Source organism: Trichoderma citrinoviride (assembly GCF_003025115.1).
Source record: "Trichoderma citrinoviride strain TUCIM 6016 unplaced genomic scaffold BBK36scaffold_10, whole genome shotgun sequence".
NCBI classification, from domain to species: domain Eukaryota; kingdom Fungi; phylum Ascomycota; class Sordariomycetes; order Hypocreales; family Hypocreaceae; genus Trichoderma; species Trichoderma citrinoviride.
Genome location: NW_020194718.1, coordinates 823068 through 848489, shown reverse-complemented (window position 1 = coordinate 848489; position 25422 = coordinate 823068). Strand labels below are relative to the sequence as shown.

General features: G+C 53.6%; 7 protein-coding genes across 7 annotated transcripts; 5 read left to right on the top strand and 2 right to left on the bottom strand.

Annotated features, from left to right (window-relative positions):
• Positions 1–6950: 6950 nt before the first annotated feature.
• Positions 6951–8142, top strand: BBK36DRAFT_1170427 (PR-1-like protein; the record flags this gene model as incomplete). Its single annotated transcript, XM_024895441.1, has 4 exons — positions 6951–7109; positions 7326–7639; positions 7706–8013; positions 8075–8142. 4 exons carry the CDS (start codon positions 6951–6953, stop codon positions 8140–8142), a joined length of 849 nt encoding a protein of 282 aa, XP_024748064.1.
• An 8181-nt stretch (positions 8143–16323) lies between these two features.
• On the top strand, positions 16324–17484 carry BBK36DRAFT_1177301 (hypothetical protein). Its single transcript, XM_024896056.1, has 3 exons — positions 16324–16948; positions 17061–17374; positions 17459–17484. The coding sequence occupies exons 1-3, from the start codon at positions 16370–16372 to the stop codon at positions 17475–17477; spliced, it is 912 nt and encodes a 303-aa protein (XP_024748063.1). The 5' UTR covers positions 16324–16369; the 3' UTR covers positions 17478–17484.
• Positions 17485–18155: 671 nt separating this feature from the next.
• On the bottom strand, positions 18156–18741 carry BBK36DRAFT_1170425 (hypothetical protein; the record flags this gene model as incomplete). The annotated part of the gene is made up of 2 exons (XM_024895440.1): positions 18156–18604; positions 18669–18741. 2 exons carry the CDS (start codon positions 18739–18741, stop codon positions 18156–18158), a joined length of 522 nt encoding a protein of 173 aa, XP_024748062.1.
• Positions 18742–19201: 460 nt separating this feature from the next.
• Positions 19202–20392, top strand: BBK36DRAFT_1123537 (hypothetical protein; the record flags this gene model as incomplete). The annotated part of the gene is made up of 3 exons (XM_024891065.1): positions 19202–19267; positions 19359–19544; positions 19598–20392. The coding sequence occupies 3 exons, from the start codon at positions 19202–19204 to the stop codon at positions 20390–20392; spliced, it is 1047 nt and encodes a 348-aa protein (XP_024748061.1).
• Positions 20393–20761: 369 nt separating this feature from the next.
• BBK36DRAFT_1123350 (NIPSNAP-domain-containing protein) lies at positions 20762–21874 on the bottom strand (the record flags this gene model as incomplete). The annotated part of the gene is made up of 2 exons (XM_024891040.1): positions 20762–21246; positions 21301–21874. 2 exons carry the CDS (start codon positions 21872–21874, stop codon positions 20762–20764), a joined length of 1059 nt encoding a protein of 352 aa, XP_024748060.1.
• Positions 21875–22896: 1022 nt separating this feature from the next.
• On the top strand, positions 22897–23364 carry BBK36DRAFT_6161 (hypothetical protein; the record flags this gene model as incomplete). The annotated part of the gene is made up of 4 exons (XM_024898363.1): positions 22897–22945; positions 23041–23070; positions 23196–23246; positions 23303–23364. The coding sequence occupies 4 exons, from the start codon at positions 22897–22899 to the stop codon at positions 23362–23364; spliced, it is 192 nt and encodes a 63-aa protein (XP_024748059.1).
• A 792-nt stretch (positions 23365–24156) lies between these two features.
• Positions 24157–25194, top strand: BBK36DRAFT_6160 (alpha/beta-hydrolase; the record flags this gene model as incomplete). Its single annotated transcript, XM_024898362.1, has 2 exons — positions 24157–24253; positions 24440–25194. The coding sequence occupies 2 exons, from the start codon at positions 24157–24159 to the stop codon at positions 25192–25194; spliced, it is 852 nt and encodes a 283-aa protein (XP_024748058.1).
• Between the last annotated feature and the right edge of the window lie 228 nt (positions 25195–25422).

The window sequence follows — 25422 nt, the reverse complement described above, 5'->3', positions numbered from 1 at the left end:
GAAACTGTCAGATGCCATTCGCATAGGTAACGTAGAGGCTACTAGCATGAAGAGCCCGAGACATTTCGACATGGAAGATATATCTCGTCAACGGCTTGTGAAAGCGCCCGGGAACTTGCTGCTCTCCTGCTGCTGCTGCTGCTGCTGCTGCTTGCTGCCACCTCTTTAGGACACAACGCATATCCGCAGCGTTTGTTGTTGTTGCTGTTGTTGGTGACACTCGGGGGGCAAAAGCTGACAGCCAGACTACATCAACATCATCAATCTGTGAAAAATAGCAGGTTTGGGCAAAGAGACTGCGGGTTTTTTTTATGTTCTGGTTTGAAAAGGGGTTCTTTTCTCTGCTTTTGGGGACTCGGCCTCCGCTGTATGGCGGACGTCTCCGTTGGTGTTTTTCTTTTCTTTTTCCTTCGTCACGAATGCATGTATTTTCAGAGTATCTTCATCAGGGACGCCGCATGATAACGGGAGCGGATGTGGCTGACTAGGAAAAAGGTACAGAACAGATGCTTGATCCCTGATATGAGACAGTCGTCGTTATTTGCCTGGCAAGCCACACGCAAATCTCTCGAGTAAGATAATGATTTAAGTTTTGTATGGAAAGGATACGACTTTGGGTGTTTGCCGTTGCGCGCAGGCATTGCTACCCTGGAGCATATCCGGAAAAGGCCGTGGGCAGTTACCCAAGCAAACAATTGAACAAGATGCAACGACAAACTTATGACTTCGATGGCATAACGAATCTATTCAACGGGTTATAAAATCGTTACTGGTAGTATTGGCTGGTTGATACAGTACGTGGCAGTAGACGTCTCCCTGCATCCCACCCCAACGCCAAAGGCTCTCCGCATATTCACGAAGCAGCCTCCCCCCTTCCAACCCAACAACACGCCCGGCAAACGCAGCTCCTTTTGGGCTCATTCCACCTCACAGAAAGAACACAGTGTAACTAACTCATATAGATAGTCCCTAGGGTAGATGTGAAAAACTCTGAAAGATGGCTTAAGATGAAACCGCCCGGTTCCACAACGCAGCGCTTTAGACAAGACCCGTTGGACGGGGACGGGAAAACACGAGCGTATGATCACCGAAACAACAACATCGAAGACGGCAAGAAACGACTGGACACATCACTGAGTTTCGTTTCAGCCACATGGCTCTCGCATGGCGCCGGCTGGGGACTATTTGTACCTTGTCTGCCGTGGCAAAAAGAAGTTCAACTAGACTTTAGCCAACGACGTTGATGTTCCTCAATACCTAGTGTAGAGCTATGTGTGGATGCAAGCCTCAGCGCGGCAGCACAAAGACCATTCAGCTAGGTAGAGAAGAGTAAAGTTCTCAATTACACAGAGGCTTCCTGAGTTACTGCCTTTTGACATGCACAAGCGCAGCCACACTGAAGAAGCTGGAAAGGGGTGCGACAGACTCAACTTGCGCCTCGGTTCCCTAGCGGCGCTTATGTGCAGTTCCCATGGCCAGGCTGGCCACGTCAAAAGAGCCCACAGGCAAACAGAAGGACAGAAGCGTGAGGCAAGTCAAACGAAAACAGGCGTCGGCGACGGCTCGTTTCAGATACAAGACGTGTAGCCAGTCCCGCAGGCCTGGAAAGCCCGCGGCCTGGGAGGGAGTTTTGCCGCTCGGATTGTTACCAGTTAAGTGTTGCTTTGGCTGACAGTGTGAGGTTCTACCAGCACCTCAAATCAACTCTCATAAGAGGCGGCGGCATCGGCCTGGGGGTGAAGCCAAGTCTTGTGGATTCGTGCCCGTCCTGGCAATGTTCTAGAAGGACCGGGCACCCTGCCAGGAGGCTGACTTTGGTCGTGCTGGATATTGATGGAAATTGCCCGGAGTCCCTTCATTACGAGAGACTCATTTATGTAAGACACAGTTGCCAGCGTTCCGGGTAGGAATGCTGAACTATTGTGAGCCATGTCCTTGATATAATTGTCATATCCAGGGCAACATGTAGATGAATAGATATTGTTTTGGTAATAATTGCCCGATTCCCAATGTTAATCACGTAAATGACGGCCATCGTGCGGTTGGTGGAGTCAATCTTACACTCAATCTAGAGTGGCGGACCGAGGGACGTCGTTTTGCAGGTCAACACACACCGCTGCTGGGATTCATATGTACAGGAGGCGCCTGTAAGACTCCAAAGAGCCCCTAAAGGCTTCTCGACCGCGGATGCGGAGCTGAGTCCGTGGGGTGTCGAGTCGAGTCAAGTCATTCCGGGCCGGCCGTAGGAGTTGTGCTTCCGAGCGGCGCTGACATGGGAGACAGGGACCACTGCATCGCGGCAGCACTTGTCTATCTGATTCACCCGGGGACGCGGACAGACACGACGGCTGGCACCAAGCGGATACACTCGATCAAGGCTGTGGGACCATCAAAGGAGATGGGCCGACGTACCGACGGGCTAGTGAGAAATGCTTCGTCGTGATGGTGCCCATGAGCAGGAGCCGATAGTTTGCAGCCCGAGGGAAACAGAGAACCACCAGGGAGTGACGGCGGCTACTCGGCCGGAATGGACCACGATAGTGGTGTCCATAAACAAGGAACACTAGGAGTAGAGTAGTAGTACGGAGCAGCGGTTTGAATGGATCAAGGCGCGCAAGGGGAAACAATGAATGTCTTGCCCTGGATTCCGACAGCCATGTGCTGCATGTACCGCCCCGCCAATAGACGGCTTCGGAGACTTGGGGGAGCCATCCATTGCGTATGGACCTCAATCAACTTGCGCAAACGGTGGGAAAGACATATGAAGAAGAGAAAAGCGACGGCCGTTCGTTGGTGTATCCAGGAGCTGGGGCCTCACTCGGCCTCGTGTGCCCAGACGGTGCGCTTGATGAGACGCGGGAGAGGTACAAGAGGCTGAGGCAAGCCATGTTCTGGGTACAGGTACGGATAGGTGGTAGGTGCAACGGAGCAGGCTGAAGTCCTTGGAAGTCCTACTTGGTAGTAGGGTTTCGATCAAAATGAGAAGGAAGAAGAGGAAAAAGAAGAGAAAATGAAGCAAAAAATGTTGATGGGAAAAGGTAACATACCTACAGAATAAAGCCTGCCAACAAGCGCAGTGGTTGCCGTTCTGGCGCACCCCGCATCCTGGACAATTGGGATCTGCGTCTAATCAGGCAAGTCCTGGCACTTGAATCGAGTCTCTGGTACGACAAAAGCACTCCAGAATGCGACGCTGTTTGTACATGTCGGAACACGCGGCCCGAGAGCGATGAAATGCCCTCATGTTTTGTTTTGATCCTCTGCTTCCTGCCGCTGGGAACGGCTTCCTTTGCCGGTGCCTTTCATGTACAGTAGCATCCATCGCCCCGATATCCGGGGTCCGGTCGCCTGTTGGTTGAACCGCTGCTCCAGGAGATCCATAGGGCAGGGCAGGTATGGGGGTCACAAGCAGCAGCAGCGCCGAAGAATAGGAGATCCAAGGGTGAAATGAGTGACATTCATCGCGCCTCCTGCTCCATGGATTCCATACTCCGTTTCTTCATCCAAGTTCGTCCAGCTCGAGCCCAATGGCAGGCCGTCGATAGGCTGACAAAGAGCGCTGGAGATGAGGTAGGGGGTGACACAGCGCGATTAGTGCCGTTTCAGGGATACAAAGTCCCGCAAGGCCGCCTGGAGCTTGTTTGATGGGGACGCCGGCGCTGGTTGGCTGCGGGCGAGAGTAGCCGCTGGAGCTGCTGCAAGGCACAGCGCCGTGAGAGGAGGAAAAAGATGCATGTTCACGGGCTAAACAGGCGCAAGGATGATGGGGGGCGTGCGGGTAGCGGTCTGGTACCAGCGAGGAAAGCAAGACAAGATGTCGACGGATGCAAAAAGTGCCCAGAAAAGGGCCATGCCGACGTCTGATCCCCAGCATTTGATCTTGTAGGACACACGAGAAAGGCGGACTCGGCGAATAATCGCGCCGATTCAGGGCTGAAAAGACTGCTAGTACTACTACTCCAGCCTTGAGCACATTACGGAAGGGAAATGGAACGTTCGGTGGACGGCGGGTCAGGCAAATCAAGGGGCAAGGACTTGACGACACCAACGATGCGATGCCATCATCTGCGTGCGTGCCTCACCGTCGATACAGAGCACGGACGGGAGGCGAGCAGGCAACGGAGAGTTTGTCAACGCTCTGCAGAAGCTGTATGGAGAACGGAAACCTTGTAGCCATATCCAGACCTTTTCAGCCGAGTGCAGGAAGTTGTGGTGCGTTTAGAGTTACCGAAGATGCATCGGCCAACGACAGAGGTACTCAGTGCCAGCTACGCGCATCGCATCTCCATGTCCGCAATACGAAGCAACCCTTTTCACTCGTGTTGAGTAGTACCTTAGTATTAGAGCGCAAACGTGACGGCGGGGTGGTTCACGAGACCTCCATTAGAACCAATCTGTCTTTTCTCTCTCCTCTTCTTTGCCCTCTCGCTACTGCGGCTGCGCCATCCGATCTCAAACATGAAAGTAACGTTAATGATGTGCGTAAGCATCGTGAGGCCCGGGCTCATGATGCTCACAGTCCTGAATAAGAAGGAACGAAAGAAAGAAAAAGAAGCCGAGGCAAGGGGATCATGTCAAAAAGAGACTTATTTGGGCGAGTCTCCCATCTCGGCTGTTGGGCCTGGCCAAGGCGGTAATTTCTGGCATTTGGGGGGGAAATCTTAATCTTGAGCCTTGTCGGGGCAAGATGAGCGCGGGCCCTGAGGCGGACGCTCTAGCAGGAGGCTGCGATGAATAGTATTCGGACTTGAGACATTGAAAAGCAAAGAGATAGTATGGTGTTGCAGTTGGTAGCCATGAGTATTACTGTACTAGTAGTGTAGTAAGGCAGTAAGAGTAGCCCCAATCGAGTCAAGGAAGGTTACCTGATCGAATGAATGGAATCGTCTGCTGCTGGTATCACGTCCAGCTCATCATGTTGCACAGGGGCCTCGTGCCACGTCTCCTCCCAGGTTTCTGCACTCCGCGTATTCGTGGGTGCACCAGAAATCAAAGTCGTTGGCAAATCTGAGACCAATCTGCAGCTGCTGAGCCTGCGCAGATGCCGGAAGCAGAACCGACTGACTCTGGGCTGGAATGTCGCATCTTTCAGGTCTCTCTTCGATTGATCGTGTCGCTACAGCCACGCCCTGCGCATCCTCCCCCGCGAGCCCAACAAGGCTAGACCGACGGTAATAAGGTGCAGTGCTAAGCAACTTGGCTGTTTCGTAGCGTCAGGCACAGGAACCGGAACGTGATTTTCAGGAACCGGCCGGAGTGTTTCTGTTTGTTTGTTTGTCTGTCCGTTGCAATTGTCGTCTGTATAAACCAACAGCTGGTCAGTGCTCGTGACCGTGAATACTTGGTACCTTCTCATCGTCACTATAATCAAGCACCAGAATGATGTCTGCCAGAAACAACATCGGCAGAAATAAGATGATAGAAATACGGTGAAGAGATAGAGTTCATGTCGTCACTTCTCGGATGCACATGCACGCGCAAACGAGGCTTCACCTTCTGCTCAGCTGGCTTCCAGCAGCCCTCCAGCAGCCCGTCACTGAATCGCCTCGCTCTGCAGGTACACTTACAGGGCCCTCGCCCCCGGCACCTCGTATGCAAGGCACCCAAGGCCACCTAAAGACACCCAAAGACACCTCAAGGCCTACAGCACCCCCCCGGGGCCCTGGGCGGGGGCGTGCGCATCTCGAAACACTGCAAACTCCAGCAATCCCAGCTTCATCTCCCCTCCCCAGTAGTCTCCTCCACCTCGTGCCTTTCGCTCTCCCACGGTCCCTGCCATCAACACGCTTCTGCACTCTACCTGGTACCGCCGCCTCGTTCGTTCTGCGCGCCTCCTGGTCCGTCGATCCGCCTTTCGTTTCCTTTTAACGTCCATCGCCCGCCTGCCGCTGCGTCTCCTTGTCCTCCACTCCTAGAGAGCGAACTTCTTCTGGCGACCATCTCTTTTCCCTTCCCTCCCCCTCTTTCCCCCCCAGAAACGCTCCTTATCCGTGTCCTCGACGGCACATTCCACTCCTTTCCCTCTCCTCTTCTGAGACCCGATCTGATTCACTTCGTTATTTATCGGCCTGGTTTCCGGTTCCTCCTTCACGTTACATACAAGGTCGAGTGCATCCAGCCGCCGACTGAACACGCTCCTTTCACTCTGTCGACCGCGCTTCGCCAACAACAACAACGAGCCTCTTCAGTTGCCTGCCAGTCTGTCCGACCGCAGCAGCTTCCGCCCCCGGATCTCGAAAGCAGTGCTGCACCAGACTGGTTCTGACGCACGTTCGATATAAATCCTCCTCGACCGCCCGTCTGGATTCCAGCCTTGCGTCGCTGCATCATCAACTCATCAAGGTAAGGCAGTGATCGACAACTCCCTCTGCACACCTTGTTTCGTCTATATATATATCTACCGCGCCTCATGATTGGCTTTTGCTCTTTTGCCGCGCCACCAGTTACAAAGTTTGAATATCTCGTCATGCTACATGTGACAGCTTCATCATCCTCTTCTTCTCTTCCCCCCTCTCTCCTCCCTGGCCCTCAGGGCAGCTGGGCAAGTGCCTTTGCGCAAGTTGTCCCAGCATCGCCTTGTCCATTCCTCGAGATCCTTCTCCCAACGTCTCGGTGTCAGACCGTGGCACAATGTTCCGTTTTCGACGGCTGTGTCCTGGTCCTACATTCCACATCAGCCCAAGCCGCGTTCCAGAGGGCATCACCAGCCCTCTGACATTTTGTGGGATGACGCATAACCTATCCATTGAGCAGAGCCGCCATGATTCACTATTGCTTTCAGAGCCCTATATAGCCAGTTGCTTGATGTTTTCATCGTCTGCGTGATATCCAATATTCATTGTCTCTATTGAGATGTATGCTCAAATACCTAGACTCGACAGCTAACTCTTCACTTAGCAAGTTCAACTTGACATCAGCAACCCCAAGCGAAGAATATTCAGCTGTTCAACATGAAGTCCGCTGTCCTTTTGGCCGCGGGTGCCCTGCTGGCCTCGGCCGTGCCCCTTGAGAAGCGAGTTATGGAGACGGACTGGGTCACCGACATTGTCACCGTCACCGTGACTGTCGACCCTGCTGCCAGCGCCTCTGCTACGCCAACTGCCGGTGGAGTTTTCATTCAGAACGTCTCCGAGCAGCCAGCCGCTGCCTCTCCCTCGCCCGCAGCCCAGGCTCCCAAGCCCGTCTTCGCTCCTGCTCCTCCCCTCTCCTCTTCCGCCGCGCCTTCGGTGACTCCTCAGGCTGCTCCCCAGCCGGCTCCCCAGCCAGCTGCACCGCCAGCGGAAGCCCCCAAGCCGCAGTTCACCACCGTCGTCGTCCCTGCGAAGCCGTCTCCTCCTCCGGCCCCGGCTTCATCCCCCAAGCCGGCTCCTTCTCCTCAGCCTGTCGTGGCCAAGCCCTCCCCTGCGCCGTCTCCCAAGCCGGTTACGTCTCCTAAGCCTGCTCCTTCTTCAGCTCCGGCTCCGGCTCCGGCTCCAGCTCCGTCTTCGGCTCCCGCCTCCGGAAATGATTACGGCTCCATCATGGTCAACCAGCACAACGTCCACCGTGCCAACCACTCCTCGCCCGCTCTTGAGTGGGACGACACTCTTGCCGGATATGCCCAGAAGACCGCTCAGGGCTGCGTTTTCGCTCATGACATGTAAGTAGACGAACACTCCAAATATAATGAACGGATATGAGCCTGTGATGTTAACATGAATGATAGGACCGAGGGTGGCGGTGGCTACGGCCAGAACCTTGCCAGCTGGGGCTCCACTGGCAACATTGACGACAAGCAGATCGAGGCGGCTCGCCGTGGCGTTACCGACCAGTGGTACAACGACGAGATGGAGAACTGGACCTTCTTCGGCCTGGCCAACCCTCCCTCAGGCTCCAACCTGGATTCCTGGGGCCACTTCACCCAGCTCGTCTGGAAGTCATCCACCAAGGTCGGATGCTACACCGCCAAGTGCCCTGCTGGCACCGTCCTCTCCATGCAGTCTTGGTACACCGTCTGCAACTACAGCCCTCCAGGTAAGCCCAATTGATCCTTGTCCTGACTGGGCCCTCTGACGAAACTGACGCCTGATTCTAGGAAACTTTGGTGGCCGATACGCTGAGAACGTGCTCAAGCCCCTTGGCCAGCCCACCGTTCGCATCTAAGCGGAAACGGAAACATTCATCTGGCACTTGCCTCTTTCTCCTGTCCACGCAGACTCTGTTGGGACTCGGTCGTAGCATACGATGGCGGTCGGGCTCCGGGAAGAGATGTGTATGGTTAGGGTTTCGGACTATCGAAACGGTTGACGAAATCTCTTTTTCGCTTCTCATTGTATCTTACGCGATGTCATTTTGACAATCTGGACTTGATTTACTTCTTCCCTCACTTTCACACAAACACCAGGAGAAGGGCTCCCTTGGCCGACGCTCGACTTTTTCTCCTTGGTCCTCACGGTCAATTCAAATGTGCATGGCGTCGTTTCTGATGAGTATACAGACGGATCCAGGCTGGTTAAAGGGCGCTATCGGGTTGGGACGATGCCCAACGGTGAGCTGGTTTTGCACGGGGGGCAGTTCGATTCGTTTGCCTGCGGGGAGCCGTCGAAGACGTCGTTGGTGGATGAACAATATTGTCCTCGACGGGGTGTTGCCGATGGGGTCCTCGTAGGTCATGATACTAGGGGCTTGATTTCCTGGATCATTTTATATATGAAGGCACGGCTGTGCTCATTCTTTGTTTCTGTGAATAGATGCAACGACCATAGATCTATGCACGCACGAATGCATGTTTATGGCAAATTTTCGTGGAGGAGAATCCGTGTTCCAAGAAAGGGACAGCGTGTCGCCATGAGGCTGGTGCGAGTGACTTGCTCTTCCTATCGGGTTCTACAGTGATAGGCGTAGAGAGATGTATTTACGCAAGTGAGTAGAAGGCAATGTAGATGTTGTATGTCGGTCTTGAGGCGATGTAAAGCACTCTCACATGTCATGGAGCATTTGGTAATCGGCGGCGATTCCTCTTTCGTCGAGACATATACGTCTGGGACGTGGCTTACAGGTCTTGAAGGTGTCCCCTTCTGGGTAGCAGTATGAATGCTTGTTGGATCCCGCATCAAGCTGGGATTTGCTTGTGGTGGTGTATGAAGGGAGGCGGGGGGGGAGAGTTGGAAAGTTCGGGGTGGTGTTATGCCGAGGGGGAGGTTGGCTTGTGTTTTGGCTACGTGATGGCCGGGGGAATGATTGCATGGAAAGCCTTTCTGAGGGGGAAAAGTGAAAGGCTATTCCTTGATTATGGGTACCCAATGCAAAGTTACGTTGAGGGGGGTCCAAGAACGGGAAGGAATCCTGTAGTGAGGCGAGGACAGTATAAAAGCGAGGGAGTCCAAACTGGGGAGCTACATAGAACTTGGGGTGTGAGGATGATGTCGTTTGTTGTGGTTTGGGAGAGTTGCGAGGCTTTCTTGCGAAGGGGCATCCCCTTACTAAAAGGATACAGGAGCAAGAATTCCCGAGACTATGGACTTAGCTTGACGGGGAGGGGCCTCTGAACATGACATGTGAGTTGTTGCTAGTAGGCGATAATGCTTAGTTTTTGGAGATGTTAGGGGGGGTAAATAGTCTATATGACAGCTATCCCCATCTTCTTCAGAGAAATTGATACTGTATTTGGGGAGGGGGGAGGAGATGGGAGGAGACTAGCTTCGAACGAGAATCATGTCCGAGGAGAACTTCTTGGATGAGAGCAAGTACATGATACCTTGTAAGAAACGGCCGCTGAAGAGAGGATTGAAGATTGAGCAAAAGCAGCCCAAGTGGGACTGAAGGGGGGAGGGAAGCTTACAGCCAGAAGAGCGGAAGTTGCCGCTGCCCTCCCCGAGGGACCGGAGATGATATCTAGGCAATGGGGATGAAGAGAGTGGACGTTTCATGTCAAGTGGCATGGGAAAATCCACGGAGCATGAGAATTTGTAGACGAGACTTGTATAGATAGGTATAGGTAGGTAGAGCAGGCACGGATTGATCGTGTAAGTTGATCCAGCCAAAATCCGTTTTTGATCAATCAAGGTAAAATACGTTCTCTACCTCAGCAGAGTGTGGAAACCGAAACACAAGCAGAGGATATTAAAAGATGGGCAGCTTTTCGGAGCTTAGACACGGTCCAGATCGGACATTTGAGAATGTGTCCCTCCTCTCCCACCAAACACACACCACAAAGTCCGAAAAAATTCTCCAGCCCAGAGGCAAGTCAGAAAAAGAGAAAGCCCCATTGATTGCCGTTATATTCTGACAAGGCGCAGAAGTCGGAACACGGGACTAAAGCAGCCCGGGCCCTCTTGGGAAGAGATTCAACCTCTTATTACCCATCTGCCGAAAATGACAAACATGACGGTCATCGACAAAAAGGAAAAAGCTTCTCCGCTCTTCCCTCCTCCCGACATCCGGAAGGTTTTTCATGGCAAAAGGTGGTGAGAATTGAAAGATGCCAAATCTGAAAAAGGGATATGCTGGCTGATCGATCGATCGATTCCATTTTTGCTGCTTGTTTGTCCCTGCTCATCAATGCCCCCATGATTCCACACTCCCCATTGCCTTGTTATTATGAAAGCAACACGCATTTCCCGTAAGCGGTAAGAAACGACAACAATAGAACTTCCTCCTCCAAGCTCTCACGGCTGCAGATTAATAATCTCAAGATGACACAAGGTCTACTAGAACACTCTCTGACTCGCCCCCTTCTTAGGCGTCAACAACCATAACGAAGGAAGAGAGAAGCCTAAAATCCGTACGAAAAGTGCGAATAGCACTTGTAGCCATCGTCGATTTGAGTGATGCGATTAGAAAGCACATACTGAATGTCTCCGACCAAGACAACCATCTTTCCGCACACTTTTGGCCGAACATGTGTGCGCGTGGTTGCTAGTTTGTGTGTGTGTGTGTGTGTGTATTGCGTAGAACGGCTCTGCTAAATTACTAGCAAGCAGCGCTTGGGTAAGGCATTCGTCTGCGTACATAGGAGCAGCATCATGTTCATATCAAGTCAACGTTTATTCATTGTTCGTTTCGAGAACGAGAAGGCCGCAAATAGTTGCCCGCCAAGTCTGCCGTCTTGCCCCAAGCAGCGAGGCGCGAACCTCTTCACTCTGTCCATCACAATGAGTAGCCCAACAGCTTCCAGGTCGTCCTTGAATCATGGTCAACGGCAGATGCTAAGTAAATAGTTCGGCATTTGCTGAAAAAAAGAACACCGCGTATTACAATTCGGGCATCAAGGTATCTATCTATGTCATAAAGCCAATAGTAGACAACGAAAGGAGATGGGACTTGACGGATACACGGATACAAAAACGAACAGCGTACAGTATGTCAGCACCGCCAGCCCCGGAAAAGAAGTCGAGGGGAAATACAAATACAGATACATACCTTACATACAGAACGAGCACTCCCTTGTCGGGCCCGGACTTTTTTGTTTGCCCAAGCGCCGGCAGTGTGTGTGTATTGTAATTCCGGGGCCGGCTTTGGCCTTGGGTGTTTCCTCGTTCTGGTACATACGAGGCCATGATTCGGCAAATACTTCAATTCCACATCTTGCCTCTCTGGCGATGAAGTTTGCTTAACACCGAGAATACGCTTTACTACTTCGTAAATACACAGTAGCTCCAATTCTCCGGCCACCTCTGTATTAATCCAACAGCAAAGTCCTGATGTGAGCATGTACATAGTTGCTCTGCCTCATCTGTTCTGCCAAGGCTCCCGCATTCCTCCTCCTCCTCCTCCTCCTCCCCGTCCCCGCAACGCTCGGGATGTGGCAAAAGGCCGACAGGCGAGATGACGATGATGCCCGGAAAAGAAAAGAAAAAAAAGAAAGGAAGGGGTGGCCAACAGTGTCTCTGTTTTTCGGTACGACGGAGCGAAGGATTGGGATTGTCAATGCATGCACGTAACCCATCTGAGAAGTATCCGTACCTTATTAGGGAGGGAGGGAGACTCTGTGTGTGAGGAAAAGGAGGAGTGAGGAAACGGGTTACACTGTTTTCCCACCTCGGGATCGGATTGCAGTGTCATTGGAAGAACAAGGGACATTGGATATGGGTCTGTATGTGTGTATGTATGCACATGGTTCCAGCTGAGCAGATCTGAGTCGAAACCAGCAATCCAAGATTTGATCAGGAAAAGAGACGAACGAGATGGCCAGGGCAGGATGGGGCCTCTGTTCGAATCATGGACAGTTCACCTACATACGCCCGCTTGACGATATCAAACAAGTACTTGAAAGGTACATGCGGCGCCACCTGAGCGGAGATGGATCCCGAGAAAGGCTGTCATTCTCCGAAACCCCCTCCAAACTGCTGGGAACTGGCATGTCACTGCTGCCAAGTAGCCCATCTTGGAGCACAGTTCTGTTGACTGTATCTTGCGTATGGAGCTGCTACAAGAACCATCTCCTGTAGCTATTTGTATCATCTTTTCGATGAGAGTAGCTTTCCACAGGCCTCAAAAACCCACATCTTGGAGACAGAAGGTTGCTCGGGAAGTAATTCGTATGCACTCCAAATATCCCCATCACATCCCCATGTCTCCAATCTCGGACTCCCGAACTTCCATCTTCCCTTTTCCCTTGCCATGCCATCACACGTGCAAGTACTGGGTATCCCTCTCGTGCGTTCAAGCAGACGCATCCCCAATCTATATACCTACCAAGTACGCATGAAACAGAGTCGCAATCCCGGAAAAAGCAAAATCCAAGCAAACCACCCAATCATCTTGTCCAACAAAGCAAACCACCAACTGTCCATCCCATCTCAAGTACCCTCCGTGTACCTCCGCCCCAGGCCCATCGGGGATTACCCGCCCTTCCCAGCCCTCTCCGTCATTACTACTTATCTACCTTACTAGTACACAAGTCCAACGCTGTCTGTACTCTCCGGGTTGACAATCGCGCCGAAACAGCCTTGGAATTTTTCACCTTCTTCAGAGTTCAGAATGCTCCGACGAAAAGGGGAAGGAAAAAAAAAAAGGTACAGCAGCGGTACTTTATCCGCCATCTATCCTCACCCGCACACACAATTCCACCCGCGACGCGGCCGCTGCAAATGTTGCTGGGGCTTTTTCACATGGAACTTCCAAATTATTACATGCCTGTACTACAATGGACTTTTTGTCGTAACACGACCATGGCAAAAATACTTGGAGAACCTGGAGCTTCCTTTTACTCCGAGAAAGTGTTGACGAGAATGAATGTTTCTTCGCGTCGGCGCAACATACCGTAGTATGTATGTACACAGATGGGAAGAAAGTTTGCATGGAAAGGGTAGAGAGAAAAGAGATTGACTTGATCTGTGCTCTTTATGCTTTCCCCCCATGCCCACCCATCCATTTTCCATGCAAGAGATGATGGTAATATCCGTGTTCTTTACAAAGATGCGATGCCACCATCTGCAATAAAGGCAACAAGGGGGAGGGGCCGCTCCTTGGCTTGGCTTCTCCTCACATAGGTACATAGGAACGATACTACTACTATCCCATCTAACAAATCTTCCCCTAAAACAAACAGCGAGATTTCATCCCGACCGCTTAAACCAGAACCCACCGAATTCCGGGGTAAAATAGCATGATAATTAACAGAAGCATCAGCCTTCAGGTAAACCAAATCTCGATTCAATATGACCTCTCTCTCTCTCTCTTTCTCTCTTCTTTGCCTGGAGAGTATGTACCTACCTACTTTCGCACCCAGCTTGATCGATCCATGTTCCAAGTTTCCTTGTACCGCTTTCCATCCTCGGTCCGCAAACCCGCCGGTTCGGCACCCCGAAGTCACCGCACCGGCCACTTTTTTTCTCCTCCCACTCATTCTCCATTTCCCTTCTCCATTTTCATCCGTCTAGTTGTGTACTTGTATTCCACAGTGATAGTACCAATTCCGTAGCACACAAACGCGCACGCACTATCGCCCATCTAGAGGTAACGGATATTATAACTCCGCGAGAATACACACACTACTATCTCGCCCGTCTTCTCCAATCTCCATTTTTCACATCATCACCTCTTACCCACCCGATAAGTAGTAGATCTATATATGTAAGGAACATATAAGTTTCGTGTAAGGGATACAGGTCTCCATGGAACTATTAATCCTTCGTCGTAAGGAAAAAGGAAGTACATACTAGTCCGTGGAGATTTCGCAGCCAATTCGCCCTCCGCAGTCCTCCATCATCCCGCACCGGCCCATGCAAGCCCACCCACCTCGGACACCGAAGAACAACGCACCACCAACTTCCATGTACACGTACTACTATACTGCATAGTTCTTGTTTTCTCCCACTTTGCTGCATTGCTTTTGTTTTCTTTCGCAAGGTACGGGTACTACTATGACCTTTTACAAAACAAGCCGTGGAAAGTATTACTATCCGCCAGGTACCGCCAATCCCAGATTTTCAAACGGAAACTCCCCAACAGCAGTCCGACTTGTTATCCCCTCGGAGGGAAGAAACGGTACAAGTTTCGCACCACGCAAGGGAGGACTTTGCACACACACACGCGCCAGCCCCAACCCACGGGAGCCGATTCGGCCAACTTGCTACAATAACTAGCAGCAGTAGTATTGGCAGCTTGCAGCTTGCAGCTTGCAGCAAGCACCCATTTCATGACATCAAACCGGCAACTTCTGCATGCATGCATGTACTTTACAAGTAGTAATAACCATCCAAGATAGCACAGTAGCAGTCGCAGCAACACCATCCCAACCAGCGTAGCACCAACAGGGCAACATCTACTATACAGTACTATACGCTTTACTACTAGGCCTCGAATTCTGCACTCCGTATTACCTGCAGCAAACCCTTTCAATCGAATTCCAATTCATCCTCCCCATCGCTACAACTTGTCTCTCCCTCTCCCTCTCTCCTAAATCCAATTCAACTGCGCAGTAATAAAAAGGAAAAAAAAAAGGCTAATTTCATCTTCCCCCATCCTGCCACCACCACAACACGTAGCGCTTAGCTTTCGCTTATTACCTAGATTAGTACTACTGTACCTTTCGCACATGCTGCGCCCAATCCGCGACCCGCATTTGAAATCATTCTTCGGATTTTATATCACAACAAAGTAGCTGACAAGTAGCTCAAGTAATAAAGGCGGCCAGGGTGCCCAGGTTGCCAGCCTTTGCCCAGACCCAGACCCAGACCAGGGAGCCACGCACTTCTCGCTGCAGCAGTGCAACTGCACAGAGGCTCAAAGACAAGACAAGGCCTGACACGCGCTGGTGGATTTCCGTGCCAAGTAACGATGGCGTTGGGTGCCCATCCTTCCGCCTTACCTTATCTGACTTGCCTCTACGGCGGTGGCACCTCTTCTATCTAATACGAGTGCTAACTTGGTGGCTTCAGACCAAGGCACGGGAGTCCGGAGGACCCTCCCAGCTCCGACAGACGTTTGCCTTCGTTGGCAAAAGACACTCCAGTCCCGTCCGCCTCCCATCTCCATCTCCCCCAAAAATACACACACGCGCGCGCGCACGCACTCACACGCTATTATTACCACTTAGACACGACACGCCGCCACACGCTCTCCCATCCAAGACACATTTCAACTTGAGCACCCTTTTTTGCATTTCTAAAAGCCCTCCCTGCCCAGCCTTTCCGCTCGCTCGCCGCCTCGCTCTTGCCCTCGTTGTCATCCTTCTTCTCTCTCGGCCGGGACAAGCGGACATTCGGCAATAGCAAGCTCCTCCAACCTTTGCCCCGTCCCATCCAGCCCGACCAAGGTCCTCAGCTGCCCCTCCAAGTAATCCAGTATTACCAATTACCCAACCACGCACCACGCACCGCTCACTCAGCAGCGACAGCGGCACCCAGCTCCTCTTTGGGCCGTATAAATCGAGTCGGTCCCGGGACGTACCGGTTACATACCCTCGTACTACCTACCTTGCCTTACATTCGCTCATAACCCCCACCGGGATTATCCAAAAGCGGAGCCTGATTGTGAGATTCATATACCCATCTCTCCGCTGCCGACCAGCCTTTGGTCGAGAACACCCCCCTCCCCTACCAAATACAGACGACATCCCATCATCTCGAGTCTTGATGCGCTCGACCCTACATCACCGGCAGACGACAGTATCGTAGAGGTGACGGCGCGGATTCTCTCATCAACTTCCATCGCTCCTCCCAGGCCGTCCTGGGTTCCGTGACAGGGCAGTGTGCGCAATCACCAAAGCCGACCCGATTACCAAGCCCGAACCCATCCTCAGGCTCAGCTCAACCTCGACCTCAGCTTCAACCTCAACCTCAACCCAAGTCAACACGCGCGCATACAGGCACACACACACACACACACAGAGAGAGAGAGAGAGAGAGAGACAAGGTCGGCACCACATCCTCGACTGGATCTGAACATGGCGACCGACACAGAGACGCTCTCTCTGCCGACCACGACGGCCCCTACCGAGGTCGCCGCGTCGACGTGCCTGCCTCACAACGAGCACCAGTGCCGAGGAGTCAAGAGAGAGTGGTGTGCCGATGAGTGGGACACGGGCATCGCCGCCAGCCTTCACTTTCCCGCCCAGCTCGGCGGCCCGAGCAACTGCAACTCCGCGACGAGCCCCCAGCACCAGACACAGCAGCCTCAGCACCAGCAGGACCAGGGAGGCGATGCCACGGTGACGGGCAAGTACGTCGCGCAGCTGAACCCCGACGAGTGCGAAAGGCCTCTGAAGCGCAGGCCCAGCTCCGATTGTTGGCTAACATCCAGCCTCTTGTCCTCCTACAGGAGCGTAGAGGAGGCTTGCAAGCGCTCGCTCGAGCACTTTCCCTGTCCGAGCGTCTCCTTCGCCATGCCGACGCTCGAGTTTGACTTCCGCATCGCAGTCGCTCTCAACCCGGAGCCTTCCCGGATCGAGAACCGCGTGCAAAAGGAGATCACCACCATCAAGGGAGGCAGGTGGTCCGGGTCATTTGGCAACGGCCGAGTCATGGTATGATTGCACCCTGGGCTTCCCGAACCGATGCCGGCCCCCCGACGGAAATGGAGGGCGATGGCGAAAATGGAATTTCCAAAAGGAACAACATCAGCTGACAAATCGTTAGGCGGGCGGATATGATCTCGGGCAGGCACGGGGCTTTCGTCCCATTCGCATCGTCGAGGGCGCATTTGTCTTGCAAACCACCGACCAGCCTCCGGCCATGCTGGAGATGCGCACGCGAGGGTCCTTGTCGGGCCCGTGTGACGTCCTCGATACCCTGCTCAGCGCGCGGGAATCCAAGGACAACATCGATCCCCGGCAGTACGGCTTTCGGACCTTTGCCACGGTCAAGACTGCGGACAAGCGCTATGCCGAGTTCGTCAACTGTGGGCTCTGGGTCGCCAGTGGTGTGTGGCGAGGCGAAGAGCTGATTATCGAGTGAGTTGAGAGACAATCACCCAACCGTGCCGTGATCAATGCCGTTAGTCAGGTTTCGATGCAGGGGGCTAACCAATACCCAAGCGCCTATCGCCTCACATGAATATGGCGCCATAAGACCATTCATCGGAAGACGACGCATGCCGCGAGCATGAAAACGAAAATATCTTGGAAAGACTCGCGATTGGAGGGCGAATGACACAAAGCATAGGGAAGCGGCGCACAACGGATTGAATCTCTTTTCGATTTCTCTCAACGGTATGGCGGGTTCGCGACGAATTGTCGGGGTGACGGGAGATCTGCGGAGTTTGGAAGCGTTGGAGTTTTGTTCTCGATTTTTTCTCGGTATTTGTTGGCGTTAAAATGGCTGCATCGGCATCGGAGTTATGGGTCCTCTACTTGATATTGCTTTGCTCTTTTCTTCTATCGTCTTTAATGGGGCGGCATCGGTTCTGGCATGTTGGATTTTGAAGAGAAAGATATCTCCTTCACTTGACGCTTCCGGAGGCATCTGCTGGCTGCCTATGTGAGGTTCTTTAATGGGCGGTGGCGTTCCCGGGAGGCTGGTCAAGATACGTGTGTCATCTTGGCTCATGGGCGTTGTTCGATGCTTGCTTGCTGTTGACTGGTTGGTCAGCGATGAGATTCGTGCAATGATTGCATGCGAGCTCACTGCATGTCCGCATCGCTAATAGACATCGTCATTGAGCGAGCTTGGCCATATCGCCCCTTTGAAGATCTTGAAATGTTTTTCGTCATGTGTCAGAAGTCCAAAAGAGCTTCACTTCAAACTGATGGCAACTTCTAAGCAGTTCAGCTTCCTCAGTCGGCTTTCGCTGTCAGCGCCAAACGCGTCGTCCGCATCGCCTGTAACCACGTCGTCCACTGTTCCGATAGTCCGTGTTCTAATCTCGACGTCACAGTCTCCTTGCTGCTGGAACCAGCTTGCCACGTTTAGTGTCTTTTCAATAGCTTTACCTGTGCCCATGACCGTCACCACGGCTCCACGAGCAGTCCCACTGCCGCTGCCTCGCTTCAGTGCCTCAACGCGGGCGTGCAGCGACACGTTCTTGGCGGCAGAAGCATTGCTGCGCAGGGCCTTGTCCAGGAACTTCCTGGTCCGCCTCACGACAGACATGAGGGGGGAGTTTGAGGACACGTAGATGACGGGCGTCTTGGATGACGCTGGGAGCTGGCGCCGAGTGAGGGGACGCTTCTGAATTCTGGCGCCTAGTGTCCCGGCCGTTAGCAGAAGCTCAACGTGTCCTGACCGGCCGTGAAAAGTGTAACTTGCCCTCTGGGATTGGGGCCATCTTCCTTGTCTGCCCAGGCACCAGCTTAGACGGGGCGTTTTCTGGCTGTGTCATGGTGAACCAGCGGTGGTGGTTGAACAGGGGATACAGATGATGATCAACAATGACGAGCAGTTCCAGTAGTTACAGAACAGAGCAAAGTGAGTGATAATTGCCGGAAGAAAGGTGATGATGGAAGGGTGTCTTCTGGTGGTGAAGCAGCGTTCAAAGTAGGTATGAAATAATGATGAGGAGACTCTCATCTACGACTGCCTGGCACTTGCCTCCTAGTTCTTCCCAGCCCGCTTTTCCTTATCGCTGCCGTTATCGCACAGCCCCACCAGCGAACCTCGCTGTACCTTGTAGCAATCCGGCAACGTCATTTACCTTTTGCTCGCGACCTTTCGGCTGAAGCTTCTTTTTCCCCTTCCCCAGACCCCTCGAAAACTGGCCTCTTCTTGTTCACCAGGAGGGGAATGGCTGCCTGCGTGCCAGGCGCCGACCATTCCCAACTCGCGCGACGAGCTGAATAGCCATGTCTTTGGACATCTGGCCTCCCGTGTCCCCAGAGGAGCTCACCATAAAGGTTGCCGAAACCCAGGTCAGTAATAGTCCACAACCCTGGGGCAAGAATGAGAAGAACAGAAGCAGCGGGATCGAAAGCCAAGACCAATATGCTGATATCATTCAAGAGGCGCGAGCTGGCCTGGATCGTCGAAAGGACCCTTGAGATATGCGAGGAGCTCAAGCATGGCCTGGAGGACTGCTACGCCCTGCTGGCGCCGGTCGATCCCGGGAGCACGCTGGTGATGAGCACGCCGCGCAACGAGCGGGTTAAGGGCACCATCACACGGGTCGGCACGCGCATCGTCAAGGGGGTGAGTCGGCCGTAGCATAAACGCTCTCTCTTCATATCGTTCTACTTACACAGCTTTACTTGCGACATACAAAGACCCTCGGCCTCCAGTTCCGAACCATCCCCCCACAAGCAATCACCCTCTCGCAATCCGTCCCCATCCACATCCACGCCCTCGACACCGTCCACACCCATCTCAACGAATCAATCGACCTCCTCGGCCTCCTCCTCTCCAACAGCAAGCCTTCCACCCCCGACGCCGAAGCCCCCACCTCCACCACCGTCAACAACATGGCGCAATCCCTCTCCTCGGGCCTCCGCCTCCTCGCCGACTCCATCTCCGACTCCATCGCCCTCCTCAAGGGCCCGCCCATCAACGAGCCCGACACGAGCTGGACCACGCGGTCCTGCCCGCCGGGGCACTTTTCGCCGCCCCTCATGCCCAACTTTAGCCTCTACATCACCCTCCAGGAGTGCAGCATCGTCCTCGTCCTGCGCGCCCTCGAGCCCGTAGACGCGCCTGTCCATTTCGGCACGAAGCTCGGTCTCGCTATCGGCACGTACCGACGCCTCGAGCACGACGAGGCGGACATCGCCTTCAAGTGGAAGCCCGGCGGGGACGAGCTGTCCGACACCAAGCGCGTGTCCGCGAACCACACCGTGGAGCCGCCGGCGGCGTCCAGGAAGCTCTCGGATAGCCAGCTGGAGGAGGTGTACGTGCGGGAAAAGGTGCGGGTGGAGAGCGCGGACCCGAGTCTCATCTCGCTGTATTCGAAGCTGGGGTACCTCAGCATCATGCTGGACCAGGCGCGGTGCAACCTGGATGCCGTAATGAGTGTGCAGTTGAAGACGTACGCGGAGGAGTCATGAATATTGAGCAGTATACGACGTTGCGGCCTTGGTTGGAACTGTACATATATATAACCTTCGCTCTCAGGTTGCCTGCAGCGTACCTATGGATACATGTATACCCCTTTCACAAATGCAAGTCCTCGTCCCATTTGGATATGCCAAGTCATGGTCTGAGCAGCCAGGAATAGCGAATTTTTGATTTGATTTAGAGCAAAGCGAATAGACAGACAACAAGTCTCAAACACACATGATGCTAAAGTCACATGCCTATCTCTTGCATATGAAATGCCAACTCCTCCATGCATAAAGCCCTCCTTGACGCCGCAAATACCAAGTTAAAACGCACTAAACATAGATCTGTAAAAGCACGAGCGATGCTGCAACCCCTTATGCTACGGGCGACCAGGGCATGGGAATCAGAATCCTCGATTGCATGGACTGGATCAGGGGCACCGTCTTGTGCACCGTGTCGCTCCAGCCCTCAACCGACCAGCTCTTCTCTCGGCGTGTCCTCCGCTCCTCGAGGTTGGCAAACTGCCAGAGATGGTGGACCGTGTTAAGCTCCCCAATCTGGACAAACCATGCGCCAACGCCCTCCATGACCTCCCTTCGAGCCTTGAGGCCCCTTCGCCAGTGAGTCTCCCACTCCAGCAGGTTGCCGGGGTGCAGGGTGTATGATCGGAGCTCGAAAACGCCTCCCAGTTGGCGTGGGGGAGTGGTGGGCCAGAAAGAAAACTCTTGCATCAATGATATCTTCTTAGACTTGATCAATTTGCTGAGCTTCTTGTTGAAATCGGCAAACTCGGGGTGGTGGGAGATGGAGTATCGCGATTCGTGATAGCCCTCATACCGCTGGTACTCCCAGATATGGACTGTAGTTGAGAAACGTTAGCGGAGATCAACGCACTGCGCGCAGCCGTGCCTACCAAAAGTGTCGCAGTCGCCAACCTCTGTCCGCCAACTGCCGACCAGATGGACCTTGTTCTCGGGAGCGTTGGCCATCTTGGGGTAGAACTTCCCCGTGAGCTCGACATACTCGTCCACCTTGTCCGGCTGGACCTCGTGGAACACAATAGAGTGGACGTATTTGCCTCTCGCAAGCACCTGGCTGAAGCTGGCCTCCATCTGGGCCTCCATCTCCCTGCCTTCCTTGGTGCCATAGATGAGGTTGGTCAGCGGGCCCTGCTTGCGATCAGGCTCGTCGCCCTTGACAGCGGCCGTGGCGCCTGCATCAGTTGGAGACGAGCTTTGGTTAGGAGTGGTCGAATCAGGGAGTTTCTGGGAACCAAACGCACGAGCTCCCCGTTCCTTCTGCGCTTCCACCAGCTGCTCTCTGAATGCTTTCTGCTTCTCGTTGAAGGTCTCGATGGATGCCGGTGTGGGATTGATGTCGCCCATTGACGGCGTCCGCGTCTGCTTCAGGCCTGTCGTGGCCAGAGCCCGCACGCCGACTCGCGGAGCCACCGCGGCGGCGCGGCGATACAGCCTCTGAGAAAGCATGATGACGTCGCGGCGATGGATGGGAAGTGTAGCGTGCTTTCGAACAGAAGACGCAAGGGCGATGCGCGAGGCTTGAGACAAGGAACAAGTCTCAGAGACAAGAGGCGAGATGTCGCCTAGAGCTGCAGCCTAAAAGCGTCGAGGCACACAGTTGCTTTGTTGCTTCAGAGGCGGCACGTCGATTAATCGAGCAGGGAGCAGCGAGCAGGGAGCAGAGCAGAGAGCAGTTTGAGTGGCGGGAGGCACAAGGCGGGCAGCGTTGATGGAGGGCAGGCTGAAGGGCCGATTGGATACGGTGTCAATTTGGCGCGGTGGCAGACGACGCCCTGGACAAACCGGGGAAGAGGAGGTTTGGGGGAGCTCGGAGCAGCCAAGAGGAGGCACGTTGCAGCCGGGGGAGCTTCACCCCGCACGATCAGATATGCCTGCGAGGCTATTGGATGGCGGCTGTTGAGTGTGTGCAGATGGTGGCACTGATGAGTGTGATTAATCAGAAGGGTAAATTGCTGGAGAAGAGGCGCAGAATGGCAGACGATTGGTAGAGAGGATGAGGCTCTGGTGAGATGCAGGTTGAATGTCTTAAATAATGGCGAGAAAATCCAAGGTCCTGAAAGAGTCGAGGCAGGCGCAGGAAACCTGGGGAAAGATGGAGCTCAATGGCGTTTGTACCAGCTGCGCCGCTTTTCGGTGCGGAGAACAAGGCACAAGCAGGATTAGGGGGCATGATGTCACATTAGCGGATGTCAAGGCAGGGGTCGGAGAAGTTATGTAAGCTCAAATCATGTGACCAGTCATGTGCCTGATCAAGGTACTCCAGCAGATGTACCTTCAGGCCAGTCGATGCCTTAGGCAGGACACCCCGGTCCGCTAAGCCCGTTCGCATCAACTGCTCGGAAAGCCTCTTGGTTGGACCAAAGGGAAAAAGGCTCGTTTTCGAAAGACCTTCAACCAGCAACTCCGTCCACCCGCCCGTTCAATTCCTCAGCCTCTTTCGCTCCCTTTCTCGCGCAACAACCGCAGTCATGTCTTGGTTCGGCGTCGCCCCCTTCAAGAAGTTCCCGGCTCCTTTCCGTACGTTCGACAGCTGTCTTCCGAGTTCGCGGGCAATTCCGCCCAGAAAATAACAAAAGCATTGGATAGAGATGGGGACTGACAATTCGCTGCAGTGAAGCCTTACTGGCCTTTCTTCGCCGCCGGTATGTGAATTGCGAACTACGATCGAGGGTGTTTTTGACGGCATATGATTCGACTATGCGCCGATTGCGCCGGATTGCTGCTGGTGTGCTTGGGAACGAAGATCTCGACTGACATGGGAAATCAGGCCTGGTTATCGCTTATGGCGCCAACTCTGCCCAGAACGCCATGATGGCCTGTATGCGACCCCGACTCACGTTTGCTGGAGCTCGAATCATACTGACGATGATGTAGCCGACGAGTGGAAGAACGACCCTCGCAACCCCAAGGTCAAGGCTGGCAACAAGGCCCACTAAGTCATACAAACCAAAGAGGAATACAAAAATATGGATTGGAACGGAGGCTGGAAGAAGGAGGGGGGATCTGCTCGGACGACTCGAGAGAAAGGCAGCCCGGTATTGTCGCTGCACTGTATCATAGACTCGCATTCAGGGCTGAATAGACCTTTGTGATCAAGCGACGAAGACTACGGATGACGGCCTTGATATCCCTGGTGGTTCTGGAAAAAGAACTGGTGATTGGGTGCGTTGCCTCTTTTCAGCTGCATCATGTCTCAGCGAAACGCATGCTGGCAGGCTGGGACCATCAGGGACTGAAGGTCTTTGATATGAGCTACCTTACCCTGTGATTTGCCTCATCTCGAACTTAGGGTAGTCAACACTGATTTGGGCTGCAGCAAGTAATGTATAAGGTATGCTAAAATACCAATGTTGAAATGAACCTCGAAAAGCAACGTGGAATCCCCAAGCTTTCAGCCATCAATATCGTAATATCCGTCCAAACAAACTGCAGGAGTCATACCGAGCTTATCGGAATCCCGCACGGAACCAACACAAGCCGCAACTCCTAAATTTTCCCTGCCTCACCCAATAAGGTATTACTAAGTCATCAAACTCCGACTCACACAGAACTTCTTATCAACCCAACAAACACCATCTCGCCTCCCAACTCATACACTCCTTTACAACCACACGTAAATGCAATCTTTCCTTTCCCGAGCTCGCATATATAGACCATCTTGCTTCTTCTTGTCTTGCGCATATACACCGTATACTAGATCCCGTCCACCGACGTCCCATCTCCGAACAATGTCATCCGCATCCACGCCGATTGGCACGCCTCGGCCCGAGCAGCAGGCTCAGAAGAATGGCGCAAAGAAGGAAGTCAAGATATTGATGATTCACGGTACGAAGAACCTCACTCAAGTCACATAAAATCCCTCCTATCAAATCTCCCATATATCCTACCCATCTCAACCGAACAACCCATCATCTCACTCTCCCATCCATTCCATCTCATAACTCACACCTCGTATCATCTCCGACCTCACTCTCCCTATATCAGAACCAAACATACTAACAACCTCTCAAGGCTACACCCAATCCGGCCCCCTCTTCCGCGCAAAAACCCGCGCCCTCGAGAAACTCCTCGCAAAAACCCTCTCCCCAATCTCCCTCCTCCCAGTCCTCATCTACCCAACCGCCCCCAACCGCCTCCTCCCCTCCGACTACCCCGGCTTCTCCTCCTCCTCCTCCTCCGCAGCACCCCAAGAAGGCGGCGACTCCTACTCTCCCTCTTCCACCGCCGCCAACGACGGCGAGCCCCTCCCAGACACGTGGGCCTGGTTCCGCAAGGACGACGCAAACAACACCTACCGCCTCTTCAACGAGGGTATGGCCACCACCGCCCAGGCCATCCGCGAAGCAGGCGGCATCGACGGCGTGTGCGGCTTCAGCCAGGGCGCCGCGATGGCGTCCTTTGTCGCCGCCGCGCTCGAACCCGCGCGCGCCGTCCCTGAGGATCCCAGCGGTGACTGGGCGCGTGAGCTGCGTGACGCCAACGGCGGCAGGCCCGTCAAGTTCGCCGTGTCCTGGTCGGGCATGACGGCGGCGGGCGTCAAGGAGCTGCAGTGGCTGTATGAGCCCAAGATTGCCACGCCGACGTTGCACTATATCGGCAGTCTGGACGTGGTCGTTGACGAGAGCCGGAGTCGGGCGCTGGTGGAGGTGTGTGAGGACCCGGTTGTTATAGTTCATCCTGGGGGTCATCATGTTCCTGTGTCCAAGGAGTGGGTGATGCCCCTGGCTGGCTTCATCAGAAACCATGTCAGCAGCAATGAGAACTGAGACCTGTATAGACCAACATGATGACTAGATTAGATTTATTAGAGGTCCGTCCGTATATATGTATTAGAAGCATGCGGTTCCTTAGACAGGGCAAGGCCGGGCAATACATGGCGAAACATATAAACAGATGAGACGTGAGCACCGCAGAAGCTTTATATGGCCTCAGATTTCCTTCCAAGGACTATCTAACCTGTATCATTACAAGCTGTGTCAAAACCCCCACCAAAG

Coding starts and splice junctions, on each gene's coding strand:
- BBK36DRAFT_1177301 (XM_024896056.1), top strand. CDS start 16,370: ATGGCGACCGACACAGAGACGCTCTCTCTGCCGACCACGACGGCCCCT. Junction 16,949..17,060: donor TTGGCAACGGCCGAGTCATG/GTATGATTGCAC, acceptor ACAAATCGTTAG/GCGGGCGGATATGATCTCGG.